This window comes from Coregonus lavaretus (assembly GCF_964263955.1).
Source record: "Coregonus lavaretus genome assembly, contig: HAP1_SCAFFOLD_9339, whole genome shotgun sequence".
Lineage (NCBI taxonomy): Eukaryota > Metazoa > Chordata > Actinopteri > Salmoniformes > Salmonidae > Coregonus > Coregonus lavaretus.
Genome location: NW_028164626.1, coordinates 1 through 15,805, shown reverse-complemented (window position 1 = coordinate 15,805; position 15,805 = coordinate 1). Strand labels below are relative to the sequence as shown.

The window sequence follows — 15,805 nt, the reverse complement described above, 5'->3', positions numbered from 1 at the left end:
CAGTAGCCTAGGCTAACAGCAACAGTGTTTAGGCTAACAGTAGCCTGGCTAACAGCAACAGTGTTTAGGCTAACAGTAGCCCGGCTAACAGCAACAGTGTTTAGGCTAACAGTAGCCCGGCTAACAGCAACAGTGTTTAGGCTAACAGTAGCCTGGCTAACAGCAACAGTGTTTAGGCTAACAGTAGCCCGGCTAACAGCAACAGTGTTTAGGCTAACAGTAGCCTAGGCTAACAGCAACAGTGAAAGAGATGTCATAGAACTGATTCTGTTTCAAAATACGTTTTCTGGTGAGTGTTTTTGCATTGATCTGTGTCAGTGTTGTGGTCTGTAGACTAACCGCTATTTGAAGTGGGGAAGATAGCACACCATTGTCAGGGTTGACCGGAGGGGCTAAAAGCGCTATGATAGTAAAAATGCCTTTTCATGTAAAATGAACCCACATCCCATGAGAGACAAATGAGCTTGAAGATATAACAATGACTTTGTCCTCAGAACTGTAGGCTCCATTTAAAGTGGCCCAACTGTAAACAACGCTCTGTCAAAGCCACGTGACGTCTGAAGCAGCAGTAGCTCAATGCGCCGTACATAAACACTGCATTCTAAAGTTTGATGTTTTATTAAATTAAGCATTTCAAATGTTATGGTATATCCTTGTGTGTAACAATGTAACATGGATCATTTAATTTATTGTTTAAATAACCGCGCTCATCACTACACTACTCACGAAGCACATTTAGAACTTGTATTATTAGAAAACATCAAATACCGTCAACAATACTGTGATATGATATTTTGGTCATATCACTAGGGGTGTAACGATTCGTTTTAACAACGATTCGATTTGTATCACGATTCGTGGTTGTCGATACGATTCAAGGACGATATTGGTTCATTTAGAACGATACGATCCGAAACGATTCAGTGACTTGAAATCGATTCAGTAACCTTTTAGCCAAAAATTCAACCAGTGTGACTGAAATAAATACCTGGTAACCAGTTGCATTTTAATGGCTGGCAATAGTCTTGATATTTTTAACAGTGTTTCATGCCTCCATGCAGACCATCTGGTATTATGAAACTTACCCATACCTACGTTGACAGCAGCCCAGTCTGTGCACACAGCGACCAACTTTGTTGTCCAGTCATCCAAGCCTGTGTCCTGGAAAAGTCTCACAAGTCCGTCTGTTATGGCCTGTGCGGTTCGGTCAGCACCCAATTCAATCAGTCCAATAAAGTCCGAGGTAAACTCTCCGTTGCTGGACACAGACACAATGTAAACTATTTCCTGCTCAGTTTTTGTGATGTCCTCAGATCCATCAAAAAGCATTCAGTAAAGGAACATCCTCAGAATAGGAAGACATGGGACGTGCGTGTTTAGCTTTATGCATTTATTCTCGGCTAGCTTTTAGCAATGGCTTGCGCCACATTCGTGTGCTCCTTGCTCTTTTCATGTTGGTCAAATAAAGGATGGTTGAAATTCTTTGAGCCTTTATAAAATGCACCTGTTTTGTCTGCTAGATGTGGATTTGAGCGGCAAATCTTGCACCACATTTCAGTGCGCTCATCGTTAGCTTCAAGCCACTGCACATCTTGGAGCCACTTTTCCGAAAAAAGTATTTTCTTCGGCTCTGGCTCCAGTTGGCGTTTCTTTGTAGGTGGCGAAACGCCAAAAAGGCTGCTTAATGTCTGTTGCTTTTTGGACATCCCTGACAGTAGTTGACAAGCAACATGTCATGTGTAAGGTTAGATGAGAAGATCGGTCAAGTACGCAAAGGCGCGTAGTAACACAAGTGGCATTACGCATTCCTGATTTTTGTCGCGCTTGCGTATCTGCGTACCAGTTATGTGCACCCCTGCATATAAAGTCTGACGTGCTTAAATCCAATGGGTTATTTCCTAGTATCGATACAATCGATTTATTACATTTTAAAACGATGTTAGATCGATATATGTTGTCCAAAAGGCCAACTCGCCGCGCACAGATCGATGTAGTTGGATCATATGAATATAAATCGATACATCGATGTAGTAGATGAATCGTTACACCCCTACATATCACCCAGCCCTACCATATCGCCCAGCCCAATCATATTGCCCAGCCCTATCATATCACCCAGCCCTGTCATATCACCCAGCCCTATCATATCACCCAGCCCTATCATATCGCCCAGCCCTATCATATCGCCCAGCCCTACCATATCACCCAGCCCTATCTTATCACCCAGCCCTATCATATCACCCAGCCCTGTCATATCACCCAGCCCTGTCATATCGCCCAGCCCTATCATATCACCCAGCCCTATCATATCACCCAGCCCTACCATATCACCCAGCCCTATCTTATCACCCAGCCCTATCATATCACCCAGCCCTGTCATATCGCCCAGCCCTATCATATCACCCAGCCCTATCATATCGCCCAGCCCTATCATATCACCCAGCCCTACCATATCACCCAGCCCTATCTTATCACCCAGCCCTATCATATCACCCAGCCCTGTCATATCGCCCAGCCCTATCATATCACCCAGCCCTATCATATCACCCAGCCCTATCATATCACCCAGCCCTACCATATCACCCAGCCCTATCTTATCACCCAGCCCTATCATATCGCCCAGCCCTATCATATCACCCAGCCCTATCATATCACCCAGCCCTATCATATCACCCAGCCCTATCATATCACCCAGCCCTACCATATCACCCAGCCCTATCTTATCACCCAGCCCTATCATATCACCCAGCCCTGTCATATCGCCCAGCCCTATCATATCACCCAGCCCTATCATATCACCCAGCCCTATCATATCACCCAGCCCTATCATATCGCCCAGCCCTACCATATCACCCAGCCCTATCATATCACCCAGCCCAATCATATCGCCCAGCCCAATTATATCACCCAGCCCTATCATATCGCCCAGCCCTACCATATCACCCAGCCCTATCATATCACCCAGCCCTATCATATCGCCCAGCCCTATCATATCACCCAGCCCTATCATATCACCCAGCCCTACCATATCACCCAGCCCTATCATATCACCCAGCCCTATCATATCACCCAGCCCTATCATATCACCCAGCCCTATCATATCGCCCAGCCCTATCATATCACCCAGCCCAATCATATCGCCCAGCCCTATCATATCACCCAGCCCTATCATATCGCCCAGCCCAATCATATCACCCAGCCCTATTATATCACCCAGCCCTATGCAGTTCTCTATACAGTAGTACAATAAAAACCATCAGTGGTTAGTAACCAAAGCTAAAGAACTGCCATATAAATAGACTGTTTCTCTACAAATGAAATGATCAGACATACACACCTGCAGGGATGAGCACCGAAGCCTCACATATCTGGTTCTGTAGAGGAAATAGGAAAGGTTGCTTTCTGTCAGTCAAGGGCACTTCTATATATATATATACAGTGCCCTCCACTATTATTGGCACCCCTGTTTAAGATGTGGTCGAGGACTTCCAAAAATTCTCCTTTTTTTTTTAAACAACATAGAACCCAAATGCAAAAAAAGAGAAAAATCCAACCTTTTATTTAAGTACATAACTTTGGTGGTAAAAAAAAAATTCACACATTAAAAAAAAAAAAACTTGAAATCATGTGTCCCACAATTATTGGCACCCCTAACAATTCCGCTGAAAATTTTAATTGATTTTTTAAAAAATATATTTTTCTGTAGTTGCTAAAGTTGGTCAGGGTATCTAGGAACTTTTAATTAGTAATTCATGACTTCCTGTTTCCCTGGGGTATAAATATGACGTGACACAGAGGCCTAATTCTCTTACCCATTTGTCAACATGACAAAGACAAGAGAACACACCATTCAAGTAAGGCAGATTTGTGTCGACCTTCATAAGTCAGGCAATGGCTACAAGAAAATAGCCACTCGCCTTAACTTGCCCGTATCTACAGTCAGAGGGATCATTAAGAAGTTTAAAACAACTGGAACAGTGACAAACAAGGCTGGAAGAGGTCCCAAGTGTATCTTGCCACAACGCACAGTGAGGAGGATGGTAAGAGAAGTAAAAAAAAGTCCTAAGCTCACTGTCACAGAATTGCATCAAAGAGTGGCATCTTGGGGTCACAAAGTCTCCAAAACAACCATCAGACGCTCTCTACATGCCAACAAGCTGTTTGGGAGGCATGCAAGGAAAAAGCCTTTTCTCACTAACACTCACAAACGTAAACGTCTGGAGTTTGCTAAGCGGCACTGGGACTTCAACTGGGATCGTGTGCTTTGGTCAGATGAGACTAAGATTGAGCTTTTTGGCAACAAACACTCTAAGTGGGTCTGGCGTAAAACAAAAGATGAGTATGCCGAAAAGCACCTCATGCCCACCGTGAAGTATGGCGGAGGATCTGTGATGCTGTGGGCCTGTTTCTCTTCCAAAGGCCCTGCGAACCTTGTTAGGGTGCATGGCATTATGAACGCTTTGAACTACCAGGACATTTTAAATAAAAACCTGATGGCCTCTGCCAGAAAGCTGAAGATAGGTCGTCATTGGGTCTTTCAGCAGGATAATGATCCAAAACATGTGGCAAAATCTACACAAAAATGGTTCAGCAGTCACAAACTCAAGGTCCTCCCATGGCCATCTCAGTCCCCAGACCTCAACCCAATCGAAAACCTGTGGGGCGAGCTAAAGAGGAGAGTGCATAAGAGAGGACCCAGGACACTGGATGATCTAGAAAGATTGTGCAAAGAAGAATGGTCAAAGATCCCTCTCTCTGTGTTCTCCAATCTTGTGAAATGTTATAGGAGGAGATTAAGTGCTGTCTTGTTGGCAAAAGGGGGTTGTACAAAGTATTAACATCAGGGGTGCCAATAATTGTGGGACACATGATTTCAAGTTTGTTTTTTTTCTAAATGTGTGATTTTTTTTTTTACACCAAAGTAATGTACTTAAATAAAAGGTTGGATTTTTCTCTTTTTTTGCATTTGGGTTCTATGTTGTTTAAAAAAAAAAGGAGAATTTTTGGAAGTCCTCGACCACATCTTAAACAGGGGTGCCAATAATTGTGGAGGGCACTGTATATATATATTATGATTAACTCTCACTCAAACACTCACACACACACACACACACACACACACACACACACACACACACACACACACACACACACTTACCAGTGTGGGGGGGGGGGGGTCACCCCAGGTTTGGAACGTAGCAGTGTGTGTGTGTGCGTGCTCACCCCAGGTTTGGAATGTAGCAGTGTGTGTGTGTGGGGGGGGGGTCACCCCAGGTTTGGAACGTAGCAGTGTGTGTGTGGGTGCTCACCCCAGGTTTGGAACGTAGCAGTGTGTGTGTGTGTGTGTGGGGGGGGGGGGGGGGGTCACCCCAGGTTTGGAACGTAGCAGTGTGTGTGTGTGGGGGGGGGGGGTCACCCCAGGTTTGGAACGTAGCAGTGTGTGTGTGTGTGGGTGCTCACCCCAGGTTTGGAACGTAGCAGTGTGTGTGTGTGTGTGTGTGGGGGGGTCACCCCAGGTTTGGAACGTAGCAGTGTGTGTGGGGGGGGGGTCACCCCAGGTTTGGAACGTAGCAGTGTGTGTGTGTGCGTGCTCACCCCAGGTTTGGAATGTAGCAGTGTGTGTGTGTGGGGGGGGGGTCACCCCAGGTTTGGAACGTAGCAGTGTGTGTGTGGGTGCTCACCCCAGGTTTGGAACGTAGCAGTGTGTGTGTGTGTGTGGGGGGGGGGGGGGGGGTCACCCCAGGTTTGGAACGTAGCAGTGTGTGTGTGTGGGGGGGGGGGTCACCCCAGGTTTGGAACGTAGCAGTGTGTGTGTGTGTGGGTGCTCACCCCAGGTTTGGAACGTAGCAGTGTGTGTGTGTGTGTGTGGGGGGGGGTCACCCCAGGTTTGGAACGTAGCAGTGTGTGTGGGGGGGGGGTCACCCCAGGTTTGGAACGTAGCAGTGTGTGTGTGTGTGGGGGGGGGCTCACCCCAGGTTTGGAACGTAGCAGTGTGTGTGTGTGTGTGTGCTCACCCCAGGTTTGGTCTTGAGGTTCTTCAGGTGAGGGACTCTGCAGGTGTACACTAACTACTAACTGCTACTAAATACTCATTATAAACTGGGTGACAGCCGTGGTATATTTAAGAAATAAGGCACGAGGGGATGTGGTATATGGCCAATATACCACTGCTAAGGGCTGTTCTTAAGCACGACGCAACGCAGAGTGCCTGGACACAGCCCTTAGCCGTGGTAAATTGGCCATATACCACAAACCCCCGAGGTGCCTTATTGCTTAACTATACTAGTAACTCACCCCAGGTGTACTCCTCTAACTACTAACTATACTAGTAACTCACCCCAGCTGTACTCCTCTAACTACTAACTATACTAGTAACTCACCCCAGGTGTACTCCTCTTACTACTAACTATACTAGTAACTCACCCCAGGTGTACTCCTCTAACTACTAACTATACTAGTAACTCACCCCAGGTGTACTCCTCTAACTACTAACTATACTAGTAACTCACTCCAGGGGTACTCCTCTAACTACTAACTATACTAGTAACTCACCCCAGGTGTACTCCTCTAACTACTAACTATACTAGTAACTCACCCCAGGTGTACTCCTCTAACTACTAACTATACTAGTAACTCACCCCAGCTGTACTCCTCTAACTACTAACTATACTAGTAACTCACCCCAGGTGTACTCCTCTTACTACTAACTATACTAGTAACTCACCCCAGGTGTACTCCTCTAACTACTAACTATACTAGTAACTCACCCCAGGTGTACTCCTCTAACTACTAACTATACTAGTAACTCACCCCAGGTGTACTCCTCTAACTACTAACTATACTAGTAACTCACCCCAGGTGTACTCCTCTAACTACTAACTATACTAGTAACTCACCCCAGGTGTACTCCTCTAACTACTAACTATACTAGTAACTCACCCCAGGGGTACTCCTCTAACTACTAACTATACTAGTAACTCACCCCAGGTGTACTCCTCTAACTACTAACTATACTAGTAACTCACCCCAGGTGTACTACTCTAACTACTAACTATACTAGTAACTCACCCCAGGTGTACTCCTCTAACTACTAACTATACTAGTAACTCACCCCAGGTGTACTCCTCTAACTACTAACTATACTAGTAACTCACCCCAGGTGTACTCCTCTAACTACTAACTATACTAGTAACTCACCCCAGGTGTACTCCTCTAACTACTAACTACACTAGTAACTCACCCCAGGTGTACTCCTCTAACTACTAACTATACTAGTAACTCACCCCAGGTGTACTCCTCTAACTACTAACTACACTAGTAACTCACCCCAGGTGTACTCCTCTAACTACTAACTATACTAGTAACTCACCCCAGGTGTACTCCTCTAACTACTAACTATACTAGTAACTCACCCCAGGTGTACTCCTCTAACTACTAACTATACTAGTAACTCACCCCAGGGGTACTCCTCTAACTACTAACTATACTAGTAACTCACCCCAGGTGTACTCCTCTAACTACTAACTATACTAGTAACTCACCCCAGGTGTACTCCTCTAACTACTAACTATACTAGTAACTCACCCCAGGTGTACTCCTCTAACTACTACCTATACTAGTAACTCACCCCAGGTGTACTCCTCTAACTACTAACTATACTAGTAACTCACCCCAGGTGTACTCCTCTAACTACTAACTATACTAGTAACTCACCCCAGGTGTACTCCTCTAACTACTAACTATACTAGTAACTCACCCCAGGGGTACTCCTCTAACTACTAACTATACTAGTAACTCACCCCAGGTGTACTCCTCTAACTACTAACTATACTAGTAACTCACCCCAGGTGTACTCCTCTAACTACTAACTATACTAGTAACTCACCCCAGGTGTACTCCTCTAACTACTAACTATCCTAGTAACTCACCCCAGGTGTACTCCTCTAACTACTAACTATACTAGTAACTCACACCAGGTGTACTCCTCTAACTACTAACTATACTAGTAACTCACCCCAGGTGTACTCCTCTAACTACACTAGTAACTCACCCCAGGTGTACTCCTCTAACTACTAACTACACTAGTAACTCACCCCAGGTGTACTCCTCTAACTACTAACTATACTAGTAACTCACCCCAGGGGTACTCCTCTAACTACTAACTATACTAGTAACTCACTCCAGGGGTACTCCTCTAACTACTAACTATACTAGTAACTCACCCCAGGTGTACTCCTCTAACTACTAACTATACTAGTAACTCACCCCAGGTGTACTCCTCTAACTACTAACTCACCCCATGTGTACTCCTCTAACTACTAACTATACTAGTAACTCACCCCAGGTGTACTCCTCTAACTACTAACTATACTAGTAACTCACCCCAGGTGTACTCCTCTAACTACTAACTATACTAGTAACTCACCCCAGGTGTACTCCTCTAACTACTAACTATACTAGTAACTCACCCCAGGTGTACTCCTCTAACTACTAACTATACTAGTAACTCACCCCAGGTGTACTCCTCTAACTACTAACTATACTAGTAACTCACCCCAGGTGTACTCCTCTAACTACTAACTATACTAGTAACTCACCCCAGGTGTACTCCTCTAACTACTAACTATACTAGTAACTCACCCCAGGTGTACTCCTCTAACTACTAACTATACTAGTAACTCACCCCAGGTGTACTCCTCTAACTACTAACTATACTAGTAACTCACCCCAGGTGTACTCCTCTAACTACTAACTATACTAGTAACTCACCCCAGGTGTACTCCTCTAACTACTAACTATACTAGTAACTCACCCCAGGTGTACTCCTCTAACTACTAACTATACTAGTAACTCACCCCAGGTGTACTCCTCTAACTACTAACTACACTAGTAACTCACCCCAGGTGTACTCCTCTAACTACTAACTATACTAGTAACTCACCCCAGGTGTACTCCTCTAACTACTAACTATACTAGTAACTCACCCCAGGTGTACTCCTCTAACTACTAACTATACTAGTAACTCACCCCAGGTGTACTCCTCTAACTACTAACTATACTAGTAACTCACCCCAGGTGTAGGTCTTCAGATTCTTCAGGTGGCGGACTCTGCAGGTGTACTCCTCTCCGCTGGCTGGTGTGAAGGCAACACTCTTGGTGAGGTGGAACTGCCAGCCCTGTTCGAAGGCCAGGTCTGTCTGCTTGGCGTCGGGGATCTCCACGCCGTTCTGCAGGAGCTGGATGCTGATGTCAGGGGGGTGGAAGCCACTCACGTGACAGATCAGGGTGTTGTCCTTCCCATAATCCCCTGGGTTACGGCTGTACACCTGCACCTTGGGGGGAGCTACAGGGGGGAGGAGGGAATGGTACACAGTCAGGCAGTCAGGTAGTCAGGTAGGTATGCAGACAGAGAAACACACACAGTCAGGTAGGTATGCAGACAGAGACACACACACAGTCAGGTAGGCACACACACACACACAGTATCACAAAAGTTGATTCTTATTCTCACTATAAAAATAAAATAGTCATCTCTGCTCAATTTACATTTGCTTAAAAGCGTAACCCATGTAAAGTACAAATTTGCAGTCGACTTAAGACATAAGTTAAGGAAATATATAATTGTTTTCACGAACGTCGTGGGTGAGGCCTTTCAAATGAAGTTCGTACACAAGACAATCCCATCAACAGGCTAATTAATCATAATGACCAAGTCATAGTTTTACTTTACTTACATTCTTTTGCGTTTATGTTCACCAACACGACGCAGAAAGCAACTACGGACAAAACCGTTTTCATGATTTCTTTTTCCCAAGTCTTTCCAAATGCTGAAAAATATATCAAACTGCACCAAACGGACAGTCGCAAACGGTGAGATGAAACTGAAAGTAAAATAGATATTTTACTGCGACGCAGTGAAGCCGCACCCACTTCGATTTATGCACCAATCGAAAATCCTACTTCACAGTTGCTATGTCGTCTTCTCTAGATGTTTCTTTAGGAAGCCTGATGCAGTCAGTTACAAAGTTGATGCAGTCTTCATTTTATCAGTTACAATGTTGCACACGTAATGCATTGAGAGAAAGTATGGTGAAAGGCCATGTACAGTAGTCATAATAAAGTATGGTGTATGTACACTGAACAAAAATATAAACGTAACATGTAAAGTGTTGGGCCCATGTTTCATGAGCTGAAATAAAAGATCCCAGCAATGTTCCATACGCACAAAAAGCTTATTTCTCTCAAATGTTGTACACAAATTTGTTTACATCCCTGTTAGTGAGCATTTCTCCTTTGCCAAGATAATCTATCCACCTGAAAGGTGTGGCATATCAAGAAGCTGATTAAACATCATGATCATTACACAGGTGCACCTTGTGCTGGGGGTAATAAAAAGCAACTCTAAAATGTGCAGTTTTGTCACACAACACAATGCCACAGATGTCTCAAGTTTTGAGGGAGCGTGCAATTGGCATGCTTATTGCATGAATGTCCACCAGAGCTGTTGCCAGAGAATTTAATGTTAATTTATCTACCATAAGCCGCCTCCGTCGTTATAGAGAATTTGGCAGTACTTCCAACCGTCCTCACAACCGCGGACCATGTGTAACCACGCCAGCCCAGGACCTCCACATCCAGCTTCTTCACCTGCGGGATCGTCTGAGACCAGCCACCCGGACAGCTGATGAAACTGTGGGTTTGCACAACCAAAGACTTTCTGCACAAACTGTCAGACACCGTCTCAGGGAAGCCCATCTGCATGCTCGTCATCCTCACCAGGGTCTTGACCTGACTGCAGTTCAGCGTCGTAACCGACTTCAGTGGGCAAATAATCACCTTCGATGGCCACTGGCACTCTGGACAAGTGTGCTCTTCACGGATTCATCCCGGTTTCAACTGTACTGGGCAGATGGCAGACAGCGTGTATGGCAGACGTGTGAGCGAGCAGTTTGCTGATGTCAACGTTGTGAACAGAGTGCCCCATGGTGGCGGTGGGGTTATGGTATGGGCAGGCATAAGCTACGGACAACAAACACAATTGCATTTTATCGATGGCAATTTCAATGCACAGAGATACCGTGACGAGATCCTGAGGCCCATTGTCGTGCCATTCATCCGCCACCATCACCTCATGTTTCAGCATAATATAATGCACTGCCCCATGTCGCAAGGATCTGTACACAGTTCCTGGAAGCTGAAAATGTCCCAGTTCTTTCATGGCCTGCATACTCACCAGACATGTCACCCATTGAGCATGTTTGGGATGCTCTGGATCGACGTGTACGACCGCGTGTTCCAGTTCCCGCCAATATCCAGCAACTTCGCACAGCCATTGAAGAGGAGTGGGACAACATTCCACAGGCCACAATCAACAGCCTGATCAACTCTATGCGAAGGAGATGTGTCGCGCTGCATGATGCAAATGGTGGTGTTTTCTGATCCACGCCCATATTTTAATTTGTTTTTGTATCTGTGACCAACAGATGCATATCTGTATTCACAGGCATGTAAAATCCATAGATTAGGGCCTAATGAATTTATTTCAATTGACTGAATTCCTTATATGAACTGTAACTCAGTAAAATCTGTGAAATTGTTGCATGTTGCGTTTTATATTTCTGTTCAGTGTATGATCTGAAATGTCAACATTGTATCATTATTTATTACTATGCTGTGTACCAGTGGTCATCGGCTGGTCGATCTCTAAGCCATTCCTAGTCGATCACCAAACATTTCTGTAAAAAAAAAACAATGATAAAGCCACAGATAGAACAATGAGACAGATATTTCACCAGATGTATAAATGTGAAGCATCCGGTTAGAGTTTCTTCTCTACCCTATTTGGCCGGCAGTGGGAGAAGATGGAACGAGATGGATTTTGGCCGAAATTCTGCAAATGTTCTCATTGATGAAACATTTGATCTCAATACAGTTTTCTCTACCCAAAACTAGAATATGTTATGAACAGAGTGGGTTACGTTTAGTAGATTTTACCTTTTGCTAAAGTTTTTTTTTTTTTGTTGCATTGTTTAGGAGTGCAAAGGCGAATTGAGTTATTGCACATGCGCACTTCACAGAGTAGGCGTTCCCTAACGACATTTGCAGATGCATTCTAGAACACGCCAATAGGATCTTGCTCCCGTGCTTGGCTCTGCCCATCTCCTTGCTTATTCTGCCCACTAGGACTCATTTGTTCCCATTGGAAACGACAGGCTGTAGTCCATCATGGTTTAGTTATACAAATATTTGATTAAGCCTTGTGTTCCTATTTTTATTGATTCGTTTCGTGCTGTTAACGGTAGGTGCACTTGATTCAGCAAAGTGTTCCCATTTTGAACCATTTCATGTGTCTGACGGTAGGACTCCGCCTACCCGGCAGGTCCATAGAGCAAATCAAGTGCAGCTATAGGCCTGCTGCTGGCCAATCAGATAGCTCAGATCACAGTGTCTGCAGTTTCCTCTTGCCATAGACTGTAAAAAGAAGCCTCAGAAGCTCAGCAAAATTGATAACACGCCGGCTCACTCATTAGCCAGGATTAGGCCAGCAGTAGGCTAATCCTGATTGACGAAGGCGCCATTTTCAGAGCTAAACTGACCAAGACCCACCTTCAACAACAACACATTAAACCTCACATAATTCTGCCCCAAAACAATGACAACTTCTCTCAACCAGTGGCGTATGGGCTTTTTAAGGTGAGCGCTGATGCCGCCCTTTGATAAGCAGTGCTTATCAAAGGACAACCATCTCTGCAGCACTCCACCAGTCAGGCCCTTATGGTAGAGTGGCCAGACGGAAGCCACTCCTCAGTAAAAGGCACATGACAGCCCGCTTGGAGTTTGCCAAAAGGCACCTAAAGACTCTCAGACCATGAGAAACAAGATTCTCTGGTCTGATGAAACCAAGATTGAACTCTTTGGCCTGGATACCAAGCGTCACATCTGGAGGAAACCTGGCACCATCTCTACAGTGAAGCATGGTGGTGGCAGCATTATGCTGTGGGGATGTTTTTCAGCGGCAGGGACTGGGAGACTAGTCAGGATCGAGAGAAAGATGAACAGAGCAAAGTACAGAGAGATCCTTGATGAAAACCTGCTCCAGAGCGCTCAGGACCTCAGACTGGAATTAGGTATGCAGACAGAGAAACACACACACAGTCAGGTAGGTATGCAGACACACACAGTCAGGTAGGTATGCAGACAGAGAAACACACACAGTCAGGTAGGTATGCAGACAGTGAAACACACACAGTCAGGTAGGTATGCAGACAGAGACACACACAGTCAGGTAGGTATGCAGACACACACAGTCAGGTAGGTATGCAGACAGAGAAACACACACAGTCAGGTAGGTATGCAGACACACACAGTCAGGTAGGTATGCAGACAGAGAAACACACAGTCAGGTAGGTATGCAGACAGTGAAACACACACAGTCAGGTAGGTATGCAGACAGAGACACACACAGTCAGGTAGGTATGCAGACAGAGAAACACACACAGTCAGGTAGGTATGCAGACAGAGAAACACACACAGTCAGGTAGGTATGCAGACAGAGAAACACACAAAGTCAGGTAGGTATGCAGACAGAGAAACACACACAGTCAGGTAGGTATGCAGACAGAGAAACACACACAGTCAGGTAGGTATGCAGACAGAAACACACACAGTCAGGTAGGTATGCAGACAGAGACACACACACAGTCAGGTAGGTATGCAGACAGAGAAACACACAGTCAGGTAGGTATGCAGACAGAGAAACACACAGTGTATCACAGAAGTTGTCATATTCTTACTCTATAAGGAAAATAGTCATCTCTCTGCTCAGGTAAATGTAGTTGAAGTTTTCAAGATCTTGATCTCAATGATTTCAAACGAACTGGTTAAAATCCTTAAGAGTCTATTTACGCAATCGTTAATCTCACGAAACCCTCTGTAGTGTCCGAACCATTTGGCTACAAACTATTACGACCCCTCGGTGGAAAGGGGAGACTCTCACCAACACGTTTTGCTCTATGACCACCATAAGTGTCATGGGACCAGTGGCGGTTTTACACGGAGGCCGGGGGAGGCCCGTGCCTCCCTGGAAATGTCCCTGGCCACCCCTGTGGCCCCCCCGTGCTGACCAAATAAAAAATTATGAATTTATAACTATTTTACACGCGAGCGCCAAAAGCGGAACTAATGCAACGCTCTACACGGCAACGTTCTACACGGGTAAATTAGAGTGGCGCACCGTTTTGCCAGACAGCACAACCGCCGTATCCTGTTGCTGTAGTGTATCTATATGATATATACGCTAGTAGCGTATGAGTGCCGCTGTGAGGAAAAAGAGATGTAATGAACAATAAAACAACAAGCTTGAGCTTCTTAAGACACGGTGGGTTTATCTGTTCTCAATACCACCGGTAAAATGAATGGAGTTAGTCTGGTGTCCACATGAAGTTACGTGTGTAGACAAAGAGTCTGGTGTCCATATGAAGTTACATGTGTAGACAGAGACAGTCTGGTGTCCATATGAAGTTACATGTGTAGACAGAGACAGTCTGGTGCCCATATGAAGTTAAATGTGTAAACAAAGACAGTCTGGTGTCCATATGAAGTTACATGTGTAGACAGAGACAGTCTGGTGCCCATATGAAGTTAAATGTGTAAACAAAGACAGTCTGGTGTCCATATGAAGTTACATGTGTAGACAGAGACAGTCTGGTGCCCATATGAAGTTAAATGTGTAAACAAAGACAGTCTGGTGTCCATATGAAGTTACATGTGTAGACAGAGACAGTCTGGTGCCCATATGAAGTTACATGTGTAGACAAAGAGTCTGGTGTCCATATGAAGTTACATGTGTAAACAGAGACGGTCTGGGGTCCATATGAAGTTAGATGTGTAGACAAAGACAGTCTGGTGTCCATATGAAGTTACATGTGTAAACAGAGACGGTCTGGGGTCCATATGAAGTTAGATGTGTAGACAAAGACAGTCTGGTGTCCACATGAAGTTACATGTGTCTACTTAGATGAACCCACCGTGTCTTAAGAAGCTGAAGCTTGTTTTATTTTTCATTTTACATCATCTATCTTTTTTTCCTCACAGTACCAGTAGTTCCACACACTACTAGAGTGTATGTATGTATGTATATATATCCCACCAATCCTCTCTCAAGAGGTTTTCAAAAAGGGGCAAACTCATGTCTCAAGACCTGCTTCTGTTGGTTCCCCTCTCCTGCCTGTAACTTTCCATCCACATCCCCAAAGTTTTGTGGCCCATTATGACATCACTCCATTAAGTGATTGCTGCATGTACTGCTCTAAGGAAACACTTCTCTCTCTCTCTCTCTCTCTCTCTCTCTCTCGATAGATAGAGTTTATGATTTTATTCTTTTGAATTATCTCTGCCAAACATCTATGTACTACAAATCTTCAAGCTCCACAGATGTTTTATGGCATCCACTAAACCTCTTTAGATATTTGTAAATTATACAGTGTGATACCTTTCAACAAAAGTTTATTTTATTTTTTACCAACTATGATTTTTCCTTTTGAAAACAAGCAAAGCAAGAAAAAAAAGAAAAAAAATCACTCCAATCATTGCACACTTGTGTCGTTCAGACTTTGCAGGTCCAGCTTTGACATGATGATCTAACTAACACTAATATTGTAACTAATATTGTAACTGAAATATGTATGATCCTATGATGAGCGATTGCTTACTTCCCTTTCACTCTTAAAAAATTACTGGAAAAAAATGTGTATAAAAAGGTATATGTAGTATATGTTTGTTTAGTGAGCATTCATGCTGTCATTTT

General features: G+C 44.5%; 1 protein-coding gene across 1 annotated transcript; it reads right to left on the bottom strand.

The window, feature by feature from the left end:
* Positions 1–3,274: 3,274 nt before the first annotated feature.
* LOC311116839 (beta-2-microglobulin-like) lies at positions 3,275–9,865 on the bottom strand. Its single transcript, XM_084191874.1, has 3 exons — positions 9,735–9,865; positions 9,071–9,343; positions 3,275–3,374 (listed from the first exon to the last, which is right to left on the bottom strand). Exons 1-3 carry the CDS (start codon positions 9,796–9,798, stop codon positions 3,361–3,363), a joined length of 351 nt encoding a protein of 116 aa, XP_084048000.1. The 5' UTR covers positions 9,799–9,865; the 3' UTR covers positions 3,275–3,360.
* Positions 9,866–15,805: the final 5,940 nt, after the last annotated feature.